We start from the raw sequence: 22,848 nt of genomic DNA, 5'->3' as shown, positions 1-22,848 counted from the left end.
ATATATATATATATATATATATATATATATATATACAATGTATCATATATCGACCTCCCTGTAGAACCCAGGTTGTTTACGCAGGCCTCGCTAGGTACCGGACACTTTCCGCGTCCGTCAGGCCGGACGAGCCTCGGAGCAGACGATGACCTCACGCGCTGACGTTTCGACGGGTTTGCTACTTGCGTCATGGCTTTTCAAATTCCCGCCCTGCCATTTGCTGTACCGCACAAATCTTCCGCTCCACCGCCCTATCCCTTTTTGCGGGCCTGGCTCCCGCCCGAGCGTTCGCCTCGCCGGTTCGGGAAGCAACAGGCTGTCTTTTTTCCGCCAGTTGTCCAGATTCAGGTCCCGTTGTTACCTCGCTTGGCTGACCGGAGGAACGGCCAGATCAAAGGGCTTTCGGGTTAGCTCACAGCTTGCCGGAACCTTTGATTGAAGGATCTTCTGCGGGGGTTGTAGGGTTTGAGGAAGCATCCCGAAGCTCCCCTGGTGCTCTCTTTCCTCCTATAGATACCTGTTGCGGATATACAGTAGGCTGCCGTACCTTTCGATGCTTCTGCCCTGGTTTTACTAGGTCTGTAGCTGTACGGAGTAGACAGGGGATCGTTGCTGTGCATGTTACGACTGATGACCAGGATCCTGTTGAGATATTTGCTCAAACCAACGCTGCTGGAGATACCTAGCTTGTATACCTCGGTACCTGTCTCCATCTAGCAGGACAGGCTGTTGCATTCTTCCCCCTTTCATGCTTTCACAGAGCCACATGTCTCCGAGCCACAAGAATCGAGACATGTCATCATACTGCGTACGGCTTCCAGCCCCCGTGCGCTGGCGTAAGAAGTTGGGACCATGTGGCACAAGGCATCCTGACCGCAGATCCCGGAAGAGAAGCCGTGTTCCAGAACTGCCGTTGCCCTAAATCCCGTCTTCGGCGAATGAAGATGCTGAGCTGTCGGGGAAGCAAATTTCCTACATTCCGGCAGTCAAGATACCTCGAATTGGTCATTTTCGGCATCTGAAAGTTCATCTTACGGTTCTACACGGCCAAGCTACCTACATATGCCCAACCTGGCTTCCCTAGAGGCCCCAAACACTCATCGGGGTTTCTTAAGAACAGATTTTTGTAGTCGTTACATAGAACTTGTGTGTACGTATCTGCTTGGCTTGCCACATCCTTTTCTTTTGCATGAAACTGATGTATACATCCTGTCTGCGTTGGTTGCACGCCGGGGTTCACGATAACCTACATGTACAATCCTCTACTGAGCTTGGGAAGAGCTGCATTTGTCCATCAAGATAGTATCTTCATACTTGACAACCAAACACTCGTCAAAGATGATGGCGGCAGCCTCAAACCATCGACTGCATCATTCATCGTGATACATGGTGGTACAGTACACGCATAACTAACACCAGCATGACCAGTACTCTAGGCGGTATTAGAGCTGTATCGTACCTTACTGCGATCTAACGAGTCCGTGCATGGGCCACGCGCCTCTGGAGTCAGAGCTTCTATCCCCATAACACTACCCCACGAGAGCTCCATAAGCTTCTTACAACTGCTGCTCATCATTCCCCAACTTGTCCAGACATAACTCTCCACACTACTAACACAATGTTGGTACAGTACATAGATCAGCAAAGGGACCAGAGCAAAACCCGCAAAATAAACAGAGAATGCAAGACCGCACCAATGATATTCCCAGCGCCTGCATTCTCAGGAAATGCGGGGATGTCTATCAGCCCACCTCACCCGAGGTCAACCCTGTCGACCCCTCACATCGACCCTGACCAACTTACTCAAGAGGCGTCTGGTAGATGCTGACTCGGAGTTCAGGCCGAGGTGGTGTGCAGGGACGTCATGGGATCTGCCGCCAACTCGGTTATATGCTCCAAGTATGGGGTAATTCCAGTAGTGCTTCTGTCCTTTCTTTTTGTTTGGAGAAAAGGGGAAGGACTGGATCACATATGTACTGTCCGGCGGATATGACTCCGTTGGTTTTATAATCTCTTGGGTATCTATTTCTCATCTGTTCTCTTCTCTTTGGCAGATCAAGGTTTCCCTTGATCGAAGTTGCTCGATCCCTTTTTCAATTGTATATCTTCGTTTTCATCTATACCTCAGCTACCAGAACATCCATCTTCCAGAAATGGCGCTCACGTCGAACGATCCCCCCGAAAATGGAGAGGCCTTTTCGTCTACATCTCCCCCTCCCCCTTCGTCAAACGGCACCAATGGGGACCACCATGATGACTCCAAACCGTCCATACAATCGTATGCGAGTGGACCCGTTGCTCGACCTAAGCCACCAGGAATGGAGAACGTCACCATCCGCGAACAGCCCTACGGTACGAGGCGCCATATGCGTGTGATCGTGATCGGGGCGGGTATCTCGGGGATGACTTTTTTCAAGTTTGCAGAGGAGCAGCTGCAGGACGTGAATATTGTCTGCTATGAGAAGAATGCTGATATTGGCGGGACGGTAAGCTATCGTTCGATTTCATAACGGGGTTATAGGCTTGTGTTGTTGTGCTGGTCTGCTATCTCATCCATGCATCTGATCATCTACCGTAGTGGTTCGAGAACCGTTACGCCGGCTGCGCCTGCGACATACCCAGTGTCAACTACCAGTTTTCGTGGCGGCCGCATATCTGGTCAAAGTACTATTCGCCTTCCAAGGAGATATGGGAATACCTAAAGGAGGTCGAGCGGGAGAACAACTTCATCGAGAAATTCATTAAGCTCCGCCATCGTGTTACGGCCGTCGAATGGAGCGACGAGGCCGCCGTGTGGAAGGTGACTGTCAAGAACCTCGAGGATGGGAGTGTGCTCGAGGACGCTGCTGACCTCTTATTGAGTGCGACGGGTATATTGAAGTAAGCAAGTTCTTGGCTCTGTCGACGTTGACTGGGGTATTTGCTGACTCGACATGCTGATAAAAGTAATTGGAAGTGGCCAGCAATCAAGGGGCTGCACGACTTCAAAGGAAAACTGATGCACTCAGCCGTGTGGGATGAGGATTACGATCTGACAGGGAAGAAGGTCGCTGTCATCGGAGCCGGGAGCAGCGCGGTTCAGATCATCCCAAACGTATATTCCCGGGTGGAGAGACTGTATACATGGATACGAAGCCCTGTGTGGATCACAGCAGGATTTGCCCAGAAGTTTGCCGGGAAGGATGGAGCGAATTTCTACTGTACGAGTCTATCTCCTGAGAACCTTAGAAAACAACTAAGGGGCTCTTTATCAAACTGACATGGCAATAGACACAGAAGAGCAGAAGAGATACTTGAAAGAGAACCCCGAAGAGTACCTCGCATACAGAAAGATGATCGAGAACGAGCTCAACCAGCGCTTCGGTTTCATTATTCAGGGCAGCAAGATGGCAGAAGCCGCACGCGAGTACTCAGAGAACGAAATGACGGCCAAACTCGCCGGGAATGAGCGGATACGCAAGAAAATAATCCCCACAAATTTCGGCGTTGGCTGCCGTCGACCAACCCCAGGAAACGGGTACCTCGAAGCCCTCATTGGGGAGAAGACAACGTGTTTTACAGAGGAGGTAAAAGAAATCACCCCGCGGGGTTTCATAGATCACGAAGATGTCGAGCACGAAGTCGACGTTATCGCCTGCGCCACGGGCTTCGACACCTCCTGGGTGCCGCCATTCGAATTCATCATCAATGGCGAAGATCGCCGTGAGACGTGGAGACGCACCGGCGTCCCTCCCTACCTCAGCATCGGGGTCGGCGACGTGCCCAACTACTTCACCTTCTGCGGCCCCTATGGACCCGTAGCACACGGTAGCTTCTTCCCAATCGTCCAGAAGTACACCGACTACGTGTTGAAGGTGATCAAGAAGATGCAGGTCGAGTACATCCGATCCCTGCGGCCGCGGATGGCCGTCTCGCAGCACTTTGAGCTGCACGCGACCAAGTTCCTCGAGCGGACAGCGTGGAGCATGCCGTGCTCGTCGTGGTTCAAAAATGGAACGGTCGATGGGACGCCGACGGTGTATCCCGGCTCGAGGCTGCATTTCATGCGGCTTCTGGAGAACCCCCGGTTTGAGGATTTCGACATTGAGTATGAGGACAAGAATGATATGTTTAGTTTTCTAGGGAACGGGTTTCACGTGCTGGAGAGCGATGGTAGTGATATCTCGTGGTATCTTGGCACGCTGAAAGCGCCCGTGTCAGAGAGCTATTTGGTTGAGAAGATGGGTGGGATTGATATCGAGCGGCCGTTGCAGTAGACCGACCAGCCATCTCCATTCCATACCTTGTTCTCACATCGCTCTTTCGTAATCCAATTCTATCGTAAAACAGCGTCTGTATCCAATACGTCTACATAGATAAAATTTCTCACACAATCACAAAGTCAGTTGGAAAGTAGCATGTGTTGAATCTATTGTGGTTGTATACAAAGTATACAGTCACGTGATACAAACCTCCGATATCCGCTCCGCGAAGCAGAAACGAAAATCCGTCCACTCGTCCACATCTATATCAACACCCAAACCCAACCGCCAATTCTCACCCAGGGCTGCGCAAGAGAGAGAGAGAGGGAAGGAAAATCCTCAATCACAATGGCCTCAACCACAATCCCACAATTCCTCCTCCCGCGAGGAATCTCGCAACGCACCCTCCGCTACCTCTCCCGTCACCAACACAAGAACCTCGTCGCAAACCGACAACAACAACGACGCTCCGCATCGACCTCATCCTCCAACGACGACGGCAAACAGCGCGTCCTCGCCCAACCGGACAAATTCCGCCCCCCATCCCACCCCGCCCGCCGCGTCCTGCAGACCCGCAACGGCAAAGTCTACGCGCCGCCGTACAACTACCCGGGCCCCCCGCTCTCCGCGAAGGAGAAGGAGGAGATGCGCACGAAGCGCTACCCACATATGTTCCCGCCCGAGGGGACCGTCATGTATAAGTTTTTGACGTCGAGGTGGATTCATATTTGGATCGCGATGGTAAGTTTCTCCCATCCAATCCCTGACGGGATTGGATCCTTATGTATATCTCAATTGTCCGGAGGACATTGCTGATATAGATGTGTGCAGGGTGTCCTAACGTCATTGGCAACATTCACATTCACGACAAACTTCAAACGGACCTCGCCCTTTGCGCACCTGCTTCCGCCCTGGTCCGGGCTCTTGTCGCACCCCATCGACACGATCTCCCAGGCGATCTCGGTGTACAAGATGCATGTGGCGCATGAGTCGGAGGTCGCGAGGGAGAAGAGGCATCGGCGGATCGAGGACGCCGAGAAGAGGAGGCAGTATCGGATCGCGCATGGGTTGGAGGAGCCGGGGGAGGGGGATGCGGGAGCGAAAGGTGATGGTGCTGCTGCTGCGGAGGCTGAGAAGGCTGCTCCCGGGAAGGACGAGTATGTGGATTGGGAGGGGAGGAGGAGGCCGGTGAAGAAGTGGTTGGGGATCTGGTGAAGTTTTGTTAGATGGCTGTGGTTTTTTGGGAAGTTTGTCTGTCTGAGAGGAGGATGAGAGACTCGGGGGTCTGGCATGTTACTCGAACATTGGACTGCCGATGAGTCGGAAATAAGGTCATTGGAACGTTGAGTTCCCCATATGCAGCGCGGTTTTCAGCGTCATGTTCTCCTTTATTGTCATGTATTACGTTACGTTTGTATATACACTCCGGTCCGGTCAATATCCATGTTCTATCTCATTCTATTGCGATTCCTCGTCATGGTCATTACCTAGCTGAGTATTCTTTTTCTTCCCAGGCAATTCTTTTGAGTGTCCGCTGCTTCTGCGCAGCTCGGGGTATCATCTCTGTCACAGCCAACAACGGAGGCATGCTGAGCCCTGTCTTTCCAGGCAAAAACTCCGGCAGCATTCTAAACGCTACTCGTTCGGACGCAATGGATGATGATGATGATCCTTGAGGGCAGCCACCCGTTTCGACAAGCATTTTCTTTCCATACCCCAGCTAAATGCCAGGAGGAACACAGAGACTCGGGATTCGAGTACCAGTAGCAATCAAAACCCAACAGACATCCAGCTCATCCAATCTCCACACCTTCCAACCCTTCCATGACCTCCTCCCCAACACCCCCCTTCTCAAGCACCATCTTCACCATCTTTGCGATCAGACTCCTCTTCACGCCTCCCCGTCTCGGTCTCCACACGCCCGGAACCTCCTCCTCGCCCGTCGACGGGTTCAGAATGGTCGCCTCCTCCGCGACGGCCGTAGAACCTAACGTGGTCACGTTCTCCGAATCCGGAACACCCGGCTGCGTCAGACGCGCCGGGGGATCTATCGTGCGGATCGATAGCAGTTTTAGGCCGTTGCCGTTGACGTCGCTGTCGCTGTCATACTCACGACCGATGGAGATGGCCAGGACAGCCTCTGCGACGGCGATCTCTTCCCGGCTGGGGTCGAAGATGATGTTGTCGCCGACGGAGATGACGAGGAGGGTGACGGGGGGTCGGACTTGTTGCGTGGTCAAAGATGGAGTAGTAGTAGTAGGGAGTTTGCCCTTGGCTGTGGCCTTGGGGGAGCGGGGATAGAGGTACTCTGCGACATCCCAGTCGTCTTCGAAGAAGGGGTCTTCTTCCCCTTGGGACTTGAGCTTGGGGAGCTTCGTGGAAAGGAGTGCAAGATGAGTCGTTAAAGAGAGTAGAGGTAGCGGATATGACAGCGGAGGGGAAAGAAGGAGGACCTGCAGGGTGTCAGTAACTCTCTTGGATCAGTAAAGTCAAGGTGAGGAAAGAAAACTCACATCAATGTACAACCTCCAATGCCATCTCCGATTAATCACCAGTCTCCCCTTTAGCCCCCCAACCATGCCCTTATCCCCCTCACCACCACCACCGGCAGTCGACCCAACGAGTGATTCCCTCAACATCTCCGACAAAAACACCGGCAAGGCATCATCATCCCTGAAACCCGGAATCTCAATCGACATCTGCACCCACGATCCATGTCCCGTCTTCTCCGCGGACCCTTCCTTCCCCTCCATATCCTCGTCCCCTTCCGCGTACTCATCCTGCTCCTGCCGCTGCAGCTGCCTCAGATCCAACGTATCCGTGGCCAGGGCCGTCTTCTCGACCTCCGCTTTCACGCCGACGATGGCCTCGGTGCCGTCCGCGAAGCCGATGCGCGCGCTGCCGTTCGCGCCGGGGAGGATGCCCGTCTCGGCCGTCAGGGGCCGGAACTGGGTCGGGGAACGGCCATCGGGACGGATTGGGCTGTTGGGGAGGGCGAGGGAGGTGTGGAGGTAGGAGAGCTCGGCGGGAGAGAGGTGCGGGGTCTGCGACGCGGAGGAGGCTTGTTGGGCTGCGGGCGCCATTGTCGGTCGGCTTGGGGACTTTTAGATATGTCTGATATCAAAGTAATGAAATAATAAAGGAATATTTTTGGGAAATACTCCGTAGCACAGCAGGCTGTGTCCTGCAGTCTTCTCAAATCCGTCCTGTCAAAAGACTAGTCCCTCATGCAGTGCAACGCACCCAGGGACGAGAAGAAGTGAAAATCCCACTCAGACGCCGCTAAGTATGTATCTAACTCAGCAATGCTGAGCGATCTGCAAAACGTCTCTGCAGGTATGTCCTCCGCCTGCGCCGCGTCCAGCAGATGAAGCTCTTTGCGGTCCGGAGATTCTGTCGATGCTTTGCCGGATAATCGTTGCTCCGCAGATCGACATGCGCAGCTGCAGCACAGACTCTAGGGCTACTGCGAGTTTATCGATACTCTCCTTTTCCATGCAAACGGAGGACCTGGCTTCGGCCTGAAGACTGAGAGAATTATGAATTGGCAAAGCTAGTCCGTAATCACTCACCGAAATCAGTCACAGAATCTAACAACGGATTATTTCTTGTTCGAACACGAGTTTGCCCTTACACGTCACCTCTGCACACCAATGAAATGTCTACAAGTCACACTGCTGAACGTTCAGGCTGCAATTCAAGCACGCGCTAATTTCAAGAAACCGCAGTAGCTCACACTGATTAACTATTAACATATTTCCATTAAGTATGTGCAGGGGGCAATACAGTGCCAACAATATGACTATAATTACAAGCCTCGAGGTCGAAACATGCCGGGCCACCGCAAGCCCGGTTGATCCCGATACCAGAGTAAATGGGCTGTACATGACTGCAGCAAAATCCCACGCCTCTCAAAGAACGACAAGTGCTTCGTGTAAGGAATGTACAGAGAAGAGGATGAGGACACGGACAGAGACAAAAGGAAAGGATGGCTGTCGGCCGTCTGACAGGTAGGTATATGCTGGGAATTGCGAGGAAAGGAATGTTCGGACTGAGGTCTCGCGTCTTGCGCGGTGGGATTTTTGCACAGTAACCTTCAAAAATAACCTAGCAAGAACACATGGAGGGTATGAATCGAAAAAAAAAGATGAAAAATTGTAAAAACAGATCGCGAGGCCACGTAGATCTATAAAAAAGGCCTGTGGGGGTATGAAGATGATAGATGTAAAGAAATGAAAATAAAATCCGGGCTACCCTCGCCCCACCCAGTAAATATAAACACATAAAAGACAAACCTCCGCCGTAGAATGATGGAAAAGAAATTTCACCGTATCCGTACGCCTTGTTTGGTAAGAAATCCACAATTGTGCAGTCTCACTTTTCAATCACCCGTCGACCACACCCCATATATATATGAAAACAAATAAACGAAGGGAAATTTACAAGAGCCTTACCAAACAGTAGGCTCTAAAGCCTCGTTCTGAAAGGCTATCACCGTAAATAATAGTAGTCAGGTAGCGGATGACTACCGGTAGGTGGATCCAGTAGCAAAGACACCAGCGGACGCCGTGTTTGCCCATTCATTCTCCTCATAAGGAGGTGTTGGCCATTGACGGCTTGAATTTGCGTTCTCCGTCTTCATGTTGGAGCCCTTTGCCCTGGAAGGTGTCGACTGGTCATCGCCGAAGGAGATACCGTCGCACTTCGCGGAAGGAGATGGTGTAGGATAAGGGTTGGGCAGTGGGCGGCCGCCGTCGTGCACCAGAATCGATGAATCATGTGACATGCCACTATCCATCAAGGATCCCTCGGTAAGATGCATAGCCGCCCTGGTTGTTGAGTGCAACACCTCATCTAGGAGCTCATCTTCTTCCTCGGGGGTCTCGTAGCGGTGAACAGGATGAGTGGACATCTGCATCGCTCGTCTGGTTCGGTTCGAGACTGGTCCACTGGAAGCCCCCAACGATGGGCTCTCAGTCATCGAACGGACGGTGCCTGGAGGCAGGGACTGGCGTTTCGGCTGGGTGATCGAAGGCGGAGAAGCGACACGGGGTGGAATACTGCGAGTGCCTGCGTCGAGGGAGTATCTCACGTTTTGAAGAGCCTTATCCAAGTCAGAAAAATCGTCGTTGGACTTTGAATCAAAGTTGACAGAATCGAGCGCCATTGACGAGCGATTGGACCATGGAACACACCCAGCATTGGCTTCAACATCGTCGTGCGCAGCAGCGGCCTGATTCCGACCAGACAATCTACGAGCCCGCTTCCGGAGATGGGAGAAGAAACTCTCCTTCGAAGGAGTAATGCTGCCACTACCACCTCCATTGAGTGCCCTCTCTGCCTCTTGCCTGTGGACGTCGGCATAGTGGTTTCCATGGGAATTAAGAGACAGCTGACGGCCAATCTTGGGCTTCAAGCTGTTGCCTGACTTTCCAGTTTCGCCCTCATTCAGATGTGCTATACTAGCGTTTGCCTGGGCGGTTACTGCATTAGAGAGAGGCGATACAGGCCGAATTGAGGGCAAAATAGGCATGGGAGCCCCATTCGCCCACGTGGCTCGCTTGCTGGTGGATTTGCCCTTGGCTGCATGCAAATCTGGGGCCGCATTGTACGAGACCGCTGACGGCCGCGACGAACTATCTTGCTCGACTGTAGGTGCAGGGCTCTCTGATCTTCCGATAAGTGATCTTCTGAACCACGACGGCTTCGATGACACCGACAGACTCGGTGAATCGCCTGTCTCTTTCGACAAAGATTTGAAGCTCTTGTCCGACTGTTTCCGGCCAAGTAGCCGGGAAGTCGATGACTTCGGCCGCAGCGGGTCCACTGCATCAGCAAAGTACTCGTGATTCAAGGCCTGAGAGGATGTCGGTCTGTTCTTAGGATCCCACATCAAACACCAAGTCACAAAGTTGCTAAGCGCAGCCGGCCACTGAGGTGGCTGGAGGATGCTCTCCATCGAGTGTGGAGCCATCTGCCGGAGTGTTAGCTTCACCGCTTCTTTGCATAGTGCGATCTAGCCACTTACCTTTGGAAAAGTGAACCCCAGCTTCTGTGCTAATCTTGTCCCTTCCCTCCATTCACCTCCACCGATCTTTGTACCGGACTTACTATACCAGTTGCCTGGGCTACCCATAATCTCACAGATACGCCAAACCTGGTCAACCTCGTTACCACCGGGGAACAACGGCTTCAGCGTCGCAATCTCAACAGCCATCGCACCAACGGCCCACATGTCGACAGGCGCCGAGTATTCACCAGCGCGCAGAAGGACTTCAGGGGCTCGATACCAGCGCGTCGACACATATGTAGTATAAGGTAACTTCGAGTGGGTCTCTCGAGCCAGACCGAAATCCGCGATCTTCACTGTGTAGGATGCCGGCGTCGAAGGAGGTGTGACCAGGTTAGAGTATCGGCTGAATGCTGAGTCACTGGGTGCGGATGTCGACACGAGGATGTTCTCAGGTTTGATGTCGCGATGGAAGAAGTGGTGAGCGTGGATATGGTCCAACCCAGCAAGGATCTGGTAGAGAATGCTTTTGACATGCTTCCCCTCCAAGGGCTTGTGGTCCCTTGCTTTCATCAACTGGTAAAGATTCCCATCCATATACTCCATACAGATATGAAGCTTCTTAGTCATGGGGTCAAGGAAGATGTCAAGAGCCGGCACCAGATGCGGATGGTGGGGCAGTGTTCGCAGGAAGATGACCTCTCTCAGCTCCAGGCATGGAGCAAAAGAGTCGAAGGTCTTCTTCATTGTCTTGATAGCAACCTGTGATTCATGTAAGCATATGTAAATGCAGAACTCCTCCTGGGGTCCATGCTTACCATTGTGCCCCTCCGTGCTACGTAGGAACCAGCAGTACGGACACGTGCTAGTACCACACTGCCAAAGCTTCCATCTCCGACTTCCTTTAGCACTTCGAATTTATCCTCCAGTGTAGCCATGGAGTTCTGGGAGGATCCCCGAACGGAGGTGTCGTAGGAGACCGTCATGATGTCTCTTCTCTTCTGCCCGCAGATAAAAAAGGAGGAGAGTTCAGTAACGACTGGAATAGCGCATGTTAGAAGACAACATTCCCCCTGGTTCTTTGTTATTGTAACTCACCTCAGGCAATACTTCTGACCAAGATTATGATATAATATAAACCTTCCCTAAACTGCTGGAATTACCTCAAACACACAGGGAACGTGCTCATTGTTCGGTGTAGATGATGTCAGCTCGCGAAGATAGGTATGGCAGTGAGTCTCGAATGCAAGAGATTAGGTGAGTTGGACAAGTGGACAGGTGAGATGGAGAGGTTGTTTACTTGAGCGAGCTGCCCACTCCGGTGATTCGAACAGGAGGGGAGCGGTCAAGCGGTTCTTGAGAAAGAGAGGTAGGTGGAGGAGAGAAGATCTGGAAAAGGAATCGAAGACCCAAAGCCCTGGGGACTACAGCGACGCCGTCGACGGGGGCGGATCCGTAGAGCGGAAGCCACTAAACAACAGGTCGGAAGTCTTGGGAGCCCCTGGTATGATGGCAGTCCCAAGCGAGACCTTAGGAGGTTGGGCCGTGGAGTGCTAACGAACGATCGAGGGCTGAGGCTTGAAGATAGCGCGAACTTGAATCGCGGGACAAGCACGCAGCTGTTGGTGTCTGGATGCCTGTTACCGGGCAAATGATGCTGCCATAGCAGACGGCCCTCTCGCGTCGAGGAACGAACGCGGGAGGAGGGTCAATATGCACGAGCGAGGTGTTGACAAAGGGGGGGCGGAGTGACAGCAAGCAGCGCACACAACACGCGCAGCACGAGCAGACGAGCTTAGCAGAACAAATTCCAGGACTGCGACGATGGATACAGGACCTCCACCTGGGGTCAGTAAATTGACGAACGAGAGAGGAATGGGAAAGGAGCGGAGGTCCACTGAGTGAAATGGTGGCTGATAGTGGTGAGCCCAGCAGACCGTTTGGACGGAGTAATACAGGACGAGCGACGGAGACGAATTTAGGGGGAGAAATCCCGAGCAGAGCTGATCACGAAAAGAAACCGAGCTGGAGAGCCATTTCTGGATTGGGGAGAGGGGGACCTGACGACGACTGGGAACAGAGAGGGTGTGGATTATTGGGCTTGAAGCAGCAGGACGGCGGCGGTTTGAGGGCCTGTCAGCGCGACACACGCAGTCTCGGGGCTAGCAGCCTTAGAGCCTGCTCTAGTCCGGCCGGGCCAGGGGGGACGGCCCCGTCTGGCTGGCCGCGCCGCCCCGTCGTCCGTACCGTATGTGACACGTCCGTGGTATGTACCGAAACAGGTACCAGCCCAGCGCCCAAGGCACGCGGCGATCGGAATGGAGCTTCTCATTTCAGGCCTGGCCCCTCTCTCCAAGCTCCCCCCCTCTCTGGCGGCCTTGCTGTGAAGCTGCAGCCTGCAGGAAGGCCGGATATGCTGCACAACATCCTCCTATCTATCATCTACTAACTTTGCGGCTGACAGGATCCTCCTGCACGGCGGACAGACTCGCGGAGGATGCTGGCCTTCTCGATCCTGTGTCCTCCGTACACGGTTGCGTTGGAGAAGAGATTTTTTCGCTACTACGACGCATCAGGCTAAGAGTCTACCAGGCGACGTCAGGAGAAGCACAGACGAGGCCGTTCGCACAAGTGCGAGCGTGCTGGAAACGGTACCGGCCGTGTATCATCGCTCCCGCACACCGTATGGATACGTGGACGGACCCCGTTCCTTACCAAGTCCAACGCTCTTTGATGCCAAGATTAATGAGCTGTGGGCCCTTCCACGACGCAGTCACGCCGTTGACCACCGCGGCTTGCTTCCCTTTCGCCTTGTTTTGCAGTCCCATCACGCGTCCATCGTAGCTCTGTTGTCCCTGAATTTCAGCGGCTAACATTAATAATGGTTGGCCAGAACCCTCGTTCCCCGTACAACAAGGCATCCTAGCTGACAGCAGATGAAGGGCAACACATCCCAAAACTGGAACCGTCTTGAGATCCAATGATGGTCAAGATCTCGGTGTGATAGTGATACCTGCCACTCATCCTACCCCTCCCCCCTTTGCCCCTCAGAAGAAATCCCATCAATTGTGTGTTTGAAGCGGTAACCTAGGCAATCGGAGGAACAACACTCAGTCAAGGGTGATAGGCTTTGACACCTTGACACCACGTGATTCCAAGGACCTTCTTGTTGCCGTACAATGTGAATATTTTATTATTTTGAGATTTCTGGCACCACATCCCGGTCGAGCCGGCGATCGAATGCCCAACGGCGGCGGGATTACCAGGGTCTCGCTGGCAGGTGAACCTTAACCTTCAGTAAATAGCAAGCAGCGGGAACTTCGAGTCATCAAGTAAGCATCTACCAACCCAATTGTCAACCCAATTTCCGATGAACCCGGCCAATGACCTGTTGCTGTTTATCTCTGGCGATCCATGTGAAAAGTGCATGACAAGCTGTTTTCTGTGAATTATTGCGTATTTATGCTTCGTAGATTAATTTCCTCTTTCTGCGCCGCGGGGATGTCGTTCGTGATAGACATGGCATAGCGGATACGTCTGTACCCCTTTCCAGTTTCCAGGGAGCAGCACGTTCCTGGGACCTGGGCCGAGCCGTACCAATCTTTGGGCATCGTCGCAGGACAAAGAGGGTTAAAGGCTAGGGGATCGGAGATGTGGCCCATGGAAACCACTGCTCCGTTCCTGGTCTAACACTATTGGAAGAGATCACAACGTGGGTTCCGGATCCGTCCCGGCGGGAGGACATCATTGGATCTTGCATACCGTTCCATGGGTCTTTTCCATAAGCCGGGGCCGGGGAACGCGGATCTCCACAGTAACAGAATCTAGCCCACCGGAGTGTCAGTGCAATTATCGCGGAAGTTAAGGATCGCCAGACCCAAAGCGAAGGATAGAGGGGAGTTTCAAGCAACAGTGGAGTGCTAGCAGAGGCCCTAGAAGCCGTTAGAATTCCACGAGAACATGAACTCCCCCCTCCCCTTTTTAGTCAGAGCCTCGGCGGCGACGAACATGATGATGGTCGAATGGTTTTGGCTTCTGAAAGTTAACGCTATTATCCAAGCGACCCTTCGTGATGGGACGGGCAAGACTAACTTGGTGGATATGCAATGATCCATGGTTGCAAGAAGTCGATCGGCCACGATCCATGGAAAGCTGGAAGGGGACGCACCCTGAGAGGCTTAAAGGAGAACCCGGGGAAGCATGCATGAAGCAAAAAAAGGAGTGTGGAGATAAGATGGCCATCTGGAGACCCGCTAGCTGCCTCATGCTGTGCGGATTGTTTTCGATTTCAGATCTCCCACGTTCCATGGCTGCTGTTCGCAGCAGATTGTGATCTGATATGCGTCACGTTCTACTGGAGACGTGCTCGATCAGAGCTTTTCTTTCCTGCCTGGAGTTAGAGAAAGTCTATGTTGCTAAGCTTTGAGAAGAACGTACTCTGTACTTACTGCAGTTCTCTGTGCTTTGTGAATTTCTTTTTATATCCTTCCATGCGGATATCTCTTCCGATATCTTATCTGGTTGAGTCATCCAAGTGCCATTGAAGTCATCTGATGATGATGCTGGATGCCAGGCTGTCTATTGACCTTTATTTAACAGAGCAAGAAGGAAAAATGATTGAAAAGAAATTCTGGGTTGATGTTCTGCCTTTGTACCACCCATGTCTTGCCGCTAAGCAAACATGGATCTGTGCTCCATCAACTTCCGCTGACCTGTTGCAATTTGAGAATATGACTTATCTAGTTTTGGTGCATGATCAGACAGCAAGGACCGGTGATAGTATCAGAGCAGAGAGGTTCATCGTTTCGGTATGGCTTTTGTCGAAACTCAGTTGTGTGTGCCTACCTTGCTTTCACACAGATTCCCGATTGACATGGATGGTACAGATATTCCGGCCGCACTCTACAGAGTTGCGGGCACCCGCCTTCTTTTCTTTGGTTCACCCTTCTGCATCTACCCGGCGCCTGTCAGGTCGTCCTCTGTATTCACATCCTCTTTCACTCTGTCCTCATCTCCTTCACCTGCGCTGCTTCACGGTTCTGATATGGCGTTGCTTCAATTTCCTTCCTCCTCTCCCCTCTGGCCTTTGACCAGCCACAGGGCTCTACTTACTTCCACCTCCAGAGCATCCCCAAGGTAACTCCCTCTGGAGACGTGGGTACGTCCCTATTGCGCGTTCTGGAGCTTTTAGCAGTGAATCTCTTTGCTGCCGTACTTCAGCCTACTTTGGTTTGATCGCCAAATGACCATCACATTTCATCCTCAACCGCCTACTTCATCCCAGCCACGTCTCTCAGCTTCTGGGGTCCAAAGGTATCCCTCCTTGGTCTGAATTGCGAAGCACCCTATTCGAATCCAAGCCTTTAGGCCATCTCGAGTTTCGTCTTCCTTCACTGGCCTCCTTTTTACGACATCATGCCGCCACGTCGTAGTGCGTACGCTGGAGGTTACAGCGAAGGGGTGAAAAGGCAGTAGGTAATTCTCTCCTAAATAAACGAGACTTACTAACATCGAGTCCCTCTGTAATAAGGCTGGACAATGTTGTTCTCCCTGAAAAGTAAAATGACCTTCTGTTCCACTTGGTGTGTGAGAAATTTCAAACTCATCATTTTTCAGGGTCAAGTGTGAGATATGCAAAAAGATTCGTATGCAGACTGCCTTTTCGAAGAGGCAGCTAGACGTCCTACGCCATGCCATTGTCGTCGATGGTAACAAGGCTCTCAACCTGAACGGTCCTGGATACGCGAAGTGCAGGACCTGTGCCGGAACTCAGAACTCTGAGATGACGTGCATTATCTGTGACAAGACAAAGAGTCTAGACGAGTTTGCAAAGAATCAGCGCCACAACCCTGACACGGCGGTCAGTTTCCAGCTTCCCTCTTGTTTTGGAAGTTACTTAAGGTTGACGTTGGTTTCCATAGAGATGCATGAATTGCGTCCAGAACGATCTCGAGGCAGACCCGATCTTGGAGGAGTCCAAAACGCTTGTCGAGAACGATAAATCTGCGATGTACGGTTCAACTACAGCTACTGTGAGTCCTGACAAATGGTTAAGCTCCACGAGAAAAGGCTAACTGGAATGCAGAGCCAGTACGACGAGGGAACCACACAGAAGTCTCTCGACTTGAACGAGGGACAGCCCGCGTTCCGTGGTACTGCTCCAAGCGTGGCAACCACCGATTATGACGATGATGACGGCTCTGTTGGTGGCGGCGTCTGGGTCGAACCGGATCGAGAGGGGGGCAAGGCCGACTCGAGCAAGGAGCGAGGCCATACCTTTACTGCCTTTGATCCGCAGGGTATCGGCCATAAGCGCGTTAGCCCTCAGTCGGAAGCTGCGAAATCAGTCCACAGCGGATGGGCCTCCTGGGGCCTCAAGCCGCCAGCAGCTGGCAGAGACCTTCGTGACAATCCTAGCAACCAGCTACCTGTAAGGAGGAGGAACCCTGGATTTGCCAAGATCCCTGTAAGTATTATTTGTGGCACGTTACAGAAAGCCGTCTGCTGAGTTTTATAGGGAGCGCGATTTGAGAAACACGAAGCCCCGAGTCAACGCATTCCTGAGTCCAAGGGCCTTACCATTGACCAGTCGGACGATGAGCATGATGAGGACTACGACATCGAAAACTATATGTAGATGTTGGGGGGCGAGATTCTCACAGTCTGGATGGGCTTTTTTCCGTGTCCTGCTGTCATGGTCTCTTCCAGCCCCTTGCGCTCAAGGCAGACCTTTAGGCTCTCCCCTCCATGCCCTGCTGCGGCCCTCTTTAGTTGACTTTCTTTTCCATCTTAGCTAGGCCTTGTCCCTTGAGACTCTGAAATTTGACATTAGCAATTGCGGGCTTTATGATCTGCGCAGCTCTTTTTTAGTAATAGCTGCAAGTCCATTTGACTCGCAGAAATAGAAGCGGACCTGGGGCAGGCTGTAATGGTACATCCAAACGGCGAGGAACCATGGCAGCTAACCGCAGCGGAACCTTGGCTCAGACGCCGCGATCCGCCAAGCGATACCCACCTTCGCGCCGGCGATATCAACATGGAGAAAAAAGATCGTGATGAAAAACAACTTTGGAAACATGCGACTGAGTCCGTACGGAACTCTACGGTCGAGGTTTTGGAGGGTAGGGGCCTAAAACCGACGATCGATAGTGACTCAAGGGAAAGCCCTCGGGTTGGAGCCTATCGAATCCGCCGAATTGGACGAAGCGGCTGAATCGAAGAGCACGTAGCCTAGGTAGACACGTTCATCATAGGCCAGATGACGATGACGCTCCACGATGGCCATGAAGCGATCAGCCCCGGAGCAGGTGACGTAGTGCCTGGAGCGGCGCCCGCGGCCTATCAGGGCTGTGCCCCTCCTCCAAATATCATCCTGACTCTCCAGGCTCTACGTCTTTATTTTCTGACACATTTCCTGTTCTCCTCTTACTACGTCTGCTACCTCAGGAACTTTTTGACTGCAAACTGCTGAGCCAAGTCGCTCTCGAAGTTGCCTGACTGACTCGAGACCTCGAAGCGCCGCCCCTCCTTCCCGTGAGGCGCCTGTCACCTGCGCAGAGCACTCTGCGCCCGAGACTCTTGTCATTTCTGTCAGAAGACCCTTCACTGTCGCTTGCGAAAGGTACCAGATACGTTTCTCGTCCTTCTACCGGCTGACGGGCGAGCTAGACCCGTGAGAAGTGGTCATCTCTTGTACAGCCGCAGTCCTCATGGCATATGATGGTTATCACAACAGCCCGGGCTCGTACGAGAAGCAGGGCTTCAACGGGCTCTATCCCGACCCGAACATTGCTCATCCTGCTTCCTACGCGGCTCCATATCCGTCCCAATTTTTGACAGACCGACTTTACATGCCGCAACCAACTATGCCGCCGCCACCGCCGCCTGCATCCAACCCGACCACTGCGCCCTACCAAGAGCCTCCGCGGCCTCTGCATCCTTATCAAGAAGGCATAACCAATGCTGTCGCGTCTGCGTTCAACAAGGCTGACACTTCGAACTATATGCCACCAGAAGTTGTAGCTCAGGTCACCGCGGCCGTCATCCAGCAACTCAAGGTAACAGGGTTGGACAACCTGCAGGGCCAGCAGCAGAACCAGCCTGCGCAACCTTCCGCTCACCATGAAGCGTATCCTTCATCAAGCCATCCCAATTCCCGGTCTGCTTCCACGTCTGCGCAGAACGTCTATCCACCCCCACCTCAAAGGACGCCATCAAATCAGGGATATCGCTCGCCACCGCTGCAGACAAAATACCCTCGTACCAGCCCTAGGCCTTCTCCTGCTCCCGGAGTGGAACGACTAGACTCACCGTCAAGCCATACTAGTGATCATACCCAGAAAGACTTTAGACCGAAAGCGCTTTCACGGGTTTCCACGTTGAGCGAAATGACGACACTAGAGAGGATATGGGGGAAGCTGTTCGAGGATGGAAAGCCTACCCCGAGGCTCGGTCAATTCCTACGGGGAATTGCGGTTCACCTGGTGAGTCGCAGAGTTAACATTTGATGATCTTGCGGTCTCTAACCTGAGTCGCAGATAGAAAATTATGCACCTGGGAATACCATTGTCATAGTTCCGGAGAAGATGCAAAAGTTCTACGAAGACACCAAGGTGGCATGGGACCCGTATCCATGGCAAGGTTAGTCTCACTACTTCTTCATGTTCGACTTCGTTTCTAACCGTCACCACCATAGAGATCTTCAACCACCGGACTTCCGCAATTTCGGGAATGTATCGAGAAATAGAGGCAGAGCACCACCTCGTTCAGGGGGATTTGCGCGAGAAACCCGATATTCCAGGCTTGACGCCTCGCGGTTTTGAACGCTGGGCCACCTTGATGATCCAGGCTCATCCGGAAAGGGAATATGAGCGTCTCCAGAAAGCGGTTTTGGATATGCCCATCAGTAACCCGGACGACAAGAAGGAGAGGTTTCCTAAAGAAATACCAAGAAGGTTGTTCCCGGATATACCCGATTTCACGGTGAGAGAGAAGTTGGAGGAATCCCTCACTCAGAACTGTTTCGTCAAACTAGCCCCCGTCGTGGAAGAAGAGAATTCGAAAACTCGATCGCATGGTCGCACTGTGCCTGTGGACATGACCAATGCAAGCTCTGCAGGTGGTTCCACAAGGCCAACTTCGCCTCATATCGAACGCGAGCACCAGCCACATACTGCACCAACATCTGCAGTGGTGGACGATGAAGAAGAGACACTCCCACAACGTCCAATTGAGCGTGAACGGAAACCGTACACCGCCCATCCTGGTGGAGGAAAGATCTATGGCGAGCCTAAACCTACTAGACACAAGCATACCAACTCATTCTCCACCACTACCAGACCTAAAGATACTCTTTCACCCACTTCTCCGTTTGGACATCGACCATCTGCATCCTACGCCCAAGACCCGAACTACCTGCGGGCTGCTGCCGCAGGCACAAGCTCAGGTACGGGTCTACATCGTTCTACGTCAACAAAAAAGAGCGGTCGGAAGCGCAGCTCTTCCGTCGGAGTCAATGGACCTAGCAGTTACAGACACTCCGAGAGCGACCTCTTCGCGCACGATAAGGGTTCCTCCTCCTCCGGATATCCAGATCTGGGAGGCTTCCACAAAGGTACTAGTGCGTATCAACAGGGTTCTTCAGCGTCTGACATCCCTGGACCAGACATCATTGAGGACAGGGGCAGGGACAGTACTCGTCGGTACTGTGACTTCGAGCGGGATCTGGAGGATGGGGTGACGTACAAGTCGCTCCGTGAGAAGGAACGAGATCGTGAACGTGAGAGGGATAGGTATCATGACTATCCTCTGTCCGGAGGACGTGGTAAGGACTGGGGCAGTGGCGATGAGGATTATTACCGCAGCATATTCGGTAGCCAAGGTGGTCCTGTCGGTAGCGGATGGAGGAGGCTATAATGAAAAGCCCTTGCCATGGATGATCTAACTTTCAAGGGTGTAACGCTGGCAACGATTTCGACGTGGAAATGGAGGCTGATTACCGGCGGCCCTGTTAAGCGTTGTTTGGGCTGACGAATTAAGATACCCAGCTGGAGGTTTTTGACTTGAAGTTCTTTTTTCTTTTCCTTTCTTGGCCATTTTGACATGACTTCTTGATGATGACGATTCACGTGCTCATGTCATGAATGTATCTTGTCGTTGCCCGTATTATTTTCTTATGTAGCCTAGCTGAAGCCATTATTGTAGTGCACTTGCATCCGTCTGTGTGTTAAACTTGGATAAGCTTATATTCGTAGTACCTCTCTTGAGGATGAAGAATGATACCCAAGAACTCCGCCAGTACACATACATCACTGCCTCCTCTCCCTCTCCCTCTTCGTATCCCTCCTCCGCATCCGCATCTGCACCTGCACCTCCTGCACCCTCCTCCCTGCCTCCCTACAAACCGCTGCCTCTCTCTCCCTCACCATCTCCTCCCTCTCCCACCTCCTCCAGATCCTCCTCCGATCCCTCTCCTCCCTCTCCGCCTTCCTCCTCCTCCTCTCCTCCCCCTTCCTCTTCTCCCTCGCCACCTTCTCCCCCTCCTCCTCCGCCTCGCGCCGCAGCCTCAACACCTCCTCTTCCCCGAGACACCAGGGGACCGAAAGCACCTCGACCAGGAACCGGGCGCGCTCGTCCCAGAAGCGCATCTCGGCGTTGGTGTCGGGGAGGATGGCGAAGCGTTCGAGGTTGAGTTGTATTGACGAGCGGAAGGTGGAGAGGGTGCCTTTGGCCTTTAGAACGGTTCCTGGGGTCAGGGGGGTGATGGAGAGGGGGGAGTGCGTTGTTGAGGTCAGGTGTTGGGGTTTTAAGGCTTCTGGGTTTGGGTCTGGGCCTGGAGCACCTGCTGGTGGTGGTGGTGCCGAGGATGTTTCTTCTGCTGCTGCAGCTGCTGGCGCAGAGATATCGTTTCCCGCGGCATCCGGCGGCGTGGACTTCAGGACGACGATCTCGATGGTCTCACCGCTGCTGTCGTCTAGGGTGAGGACGGTGCGGCGGGGGTATTCGGTCCTGGCGACGATGACGCCCGCCAGGCAGACAAATTGGATGGGGTGGTTGTGGTAGAAGTAGAGGTTTTGGCCTGTTGATTCGTGTGTTAGCGAATGCATTGGTTTTATTTAAGAGTATATATGTATAATGTAGTTAGTATAATATAATATAGTAACGGAACGCGAAAGAAAGGGAAACATGAATTGATTTCTTCTTTTGCTTTTTCGTGTTTGATTTAATTCAGTCAATAGGGGGTTATTTTGTTTAGAGCGCGGTGGTCAAGGTCTGCGGAATGGTATTACATTCAATGGTGTTAAAGAAAACAAAAAAAAAAAGACGATTAGGCAAAGAAATGAAAATACAAGTCTCTTGGTTAGGAACAAATATAATTCTCAATACGAGAACACTGTCATGTGCTGGTGTATCGCCCAGAAATATACATCATGGTCGTGGCCTTGTACATGGAAAATAAAAAACCAACCAATAGAAAGAGTTGAAACTCGATTAAAAGACAGTGTAGATACATAAGCATGAAAGAAAACTGAAACAACGACTACAGAAAGAAATTCAACACAAGTAATTGCGCAACAATGCAAAGCAAAGTACCTACCCTCAAACCCCCGTCTAGTCTTCAGCCGATGCACATCTGCCGCCGACATCTTCACCCAGGCGAAGTGCGTGGGCGAGGCCTTGTGGCAGAATGCAGGGTAGAAAGTGAGCCCGCCATCATCGTCTTCTTCTGTGGCCATGTGTTCATTTTTCCCGGTTATTGTTTTATGGGACTGTTAAATAGGAACGATGATCGGATGATGACGACGCATGAGTGTATTATTATGCTAGGCCTAGAGCCTGCATGATGATCGAAGATTCGGGGCGGTGACACGCAGGCGGGAGAGACACGCTGTCAGGTGACCGAGGTTGGGTTAGTCATCGCGTCATGTTCGTAATCCACCACCGAGCGGCGCAAAAGTTCCGAGCTTCCCCCCTATCCATCTGCCCCTATTCAACCACCCAATATGCCACCAAAATCATCAGATTCTGCAGTTAATCAAGAAGATCGTCTTCTATTAGCTATAAGGGCGTATCAGAATGGGCAGTTTTAGAGCAAAGCAGCAGCAGCAACAGCATTTGATGTGCCTCCACGGACCCTCCAGTATCGGCTTTGCGGCAGAACAGCACGTTCAGATACCATGCCAAATAGTCAAAAGCTCACAAAATCAGAAGAATATTCACTCAAAAAGTGGATTCTTGATATGGACGAGCGAGGTCTACCACCATCTCATGCCACTGTATGCAGAATGGCAGATCTATTACTATCTGATCGCAAAGGCAATACTACATCAATTGGTCCAAATTGGGTGACCCGATTTATCAAGCGGCATAATGATCTTGCATCAAAATACAATCGCAGGTATGATTATCAACAAGCACAATGTGAGAATCCAGATATTATCAAGAATTGGTTCAATCTTGTTCAAAATACTGTAGCAAAATATGGTATTCTTGAACAGGATATCTACAATTGTGATGAAACAGGCTTTCAAATGGGTGTGGCATCTACAGCAAAAGTTATCACTGGATCTCATCATTCTACAAGCCGTGTACGAGCTA

General features: G+C 52.2%; 8 protein-coding genes across 8 annotated transcripts; 4 read left to right on the top strand and 4 right to left on the bottom strand.

Moving 5' to 3' along the window:
* Positions 1 to 2,153: 2,153 nt before the first annotated feature.
* VTN00DRAFT_6844 (uncharacterized protein) lies at positions 2,154 to 4,256 on the top strand (the record flags this gene model as incomplete). The annotated part of the gene is made up of 4 exons (XM_069433525.1): positions 2,154 to 2,486; positions 2,579 to 2,880; positions 2,947 to 3,200; positions 3,271 to 4,256. 4 exons carry the CDS (start codon positions 2,154 to 2,156, stop codon positions 4,254 to 4,256), a joined length of 1,875 nt encoding a protein of 624 aa, XP_069286898.1.
* Positions 4,257 to 4,589: 333 nt separating this feature from the next.
* On the top strand, positions 4,590 to 5,456 carry VTN00DRAFT_6843 (uncharacterized protein; the record flags this gene model as incomplete). Its single annotated transcript, XM_069433524.1, has 2 exons — positions 4,590 to 4,982; positions 5,073 to 5,456. 2 exons carry the CDS (start codon positions 4,590 to 4,592, stop codon positions 5,454 to 5,456), a joined length of 777 nt encoding a protein of 258 aa, XP_069286897.1.
* A 578-nt stretch (positions 5,457 to 6,034) lies between these two features.
* On the bottom strand, positions 6,035 to 7,324 carry VTN00DRAFT_6842 (uncharacterized protein; the record flags this gene model as incomplete). Its single annotated transcript, XM_069433523.1, has 2 exons — positions 6,035 to 6,694; positions 6,755 to 7,324. 2 exons carry the CDS (start codon positions 7,322 to 7,324, stop codon positions 6,035 to 6,037), a joined length of 1,230 nt encoding a protein of 409 aa, XP_069286896.1.
* Positions 7,325 to 8,766: 1,442 nt separating this feature from the next.
* VTN00DRAFT_6841 (uncharacterized protein) lies at positions 8,767 to 11,237 on the bottom strand (the record flags this gene model as incomplete). Its single annotated transcript, XM_069433522.1, has 3 exons — positions 8,767 to 10,215; positions 10,270 to 11,013; positions 11,070 to 11,237. The coding sequence occupies 3 exons, from the start codon at positions 11,235 to 11,237 to the stop codon at positions 8,767 to 8,769; spliced, it is 2,361 nt and encodes a 786-aa protein (XP_069286895.1).
* A 1,106-nt stretch (positions 11,238 to 12,343) lies between these two features.
* VTN00DRAFT_6840 (uncharacterized protein) lies at positions 12,344 to 13,127 on the bottom strand (the record flags this gene model as incomplete). Its single annotated transcript, XM_069433521.1, has 2 exons — positions 12,344 to 12,647; positions 12,967 to 13,127. The coding sequence occupies 2 exons, from the start codon at positions 13,125 to 13,127 to the stop codon at positions 12,344 to 12,346; spliced, it is 465 nt and encodes a 154-aa protein (XP_069286894.1).
* Positions 13,128 to 15,898: 2,771 nt separating this feature from the next.
* VTN00DRAFT_6839 (uncharacterized protein) lies at positions 15,899 to 16,888 on the top strand (the record flags this gene model as incomplete). Its single annotated transcript, XM_069433519.1, has 4 exons — positions 15,899 to 16,111; positions 16,173 to 16,283; positions 16,337 to 16,717; positions 16,769 to 16,888. 4 exons carry the CDS (start codon positions 15,899 to 15,901, stop codon positions 16,886 to 16,888), a joined length of 825 nt encoding a protein of 274 aa, XP_069286893.1.
* A 1,072-nt stretch (positions 16,889 to 17,960) lies between these two features.
* On the top strand, positions 17,961 to 20,166 carry VTN00DRAFT_6838 (uncharacterized protein; the record flags this gene model as incomplete). Its single annotated transcript, XM_069433518.1, has 3 exons — positions 17,961 to 18,734; positions 18,789 to 18,891; positions 18,947 to 20,166. The coding sequence occupies 3 exons, from the start codon at positions 17,961 to 17,963 to the stop codon at positions 20,164 to 20,166; spliced, it is 2,097 nt and encodes a 698-aa protein (XP_069286892.1).
* Positions 20,167 to 20,558: 392 nt separating this feature from the next.
* VTN00DRAFT_6837 (uncharacterized protein) lies at positions 20,559 to 21,986 on the bottom strand (the record flags this gene model as incomplete). The annotated part of the gene is made up of 2 exons (XM_069433517.1): positions 20,559 to 21,328; positions 21,848 to 21,986. The coding sequence occupies 2 exons, from the start codon at positions 21,984 to 21,986 to the stop codon at positions 20,559 to 20,561; spliced, it is 909 nt and encodes a 302-aa protein (XP_069286891.1).
* Positions 21,987 to 22,848: the final 862 nt, after the last annotated feature.

This window comes from Thermoascus crustaceus, assembly GCF_041956765.1.
Source record: "Thermoascus crustaceus strain CBS 181.67 unplaced genomic scaffold VTN00scaffold_4, whole genome shotgun sequence".
Taxonomy (NCBI): Eukaryota; Fungi; Ascomycota; class Eurotiomycetes; order Eurotiales; family Thermoascaceae; genus Thermoascus; species Thermoascus crustaceus.
Note: the sequence above shows the minus strand (reverse complement) of the source record. Positions and strands in the feature narration are given on the sequence as shown.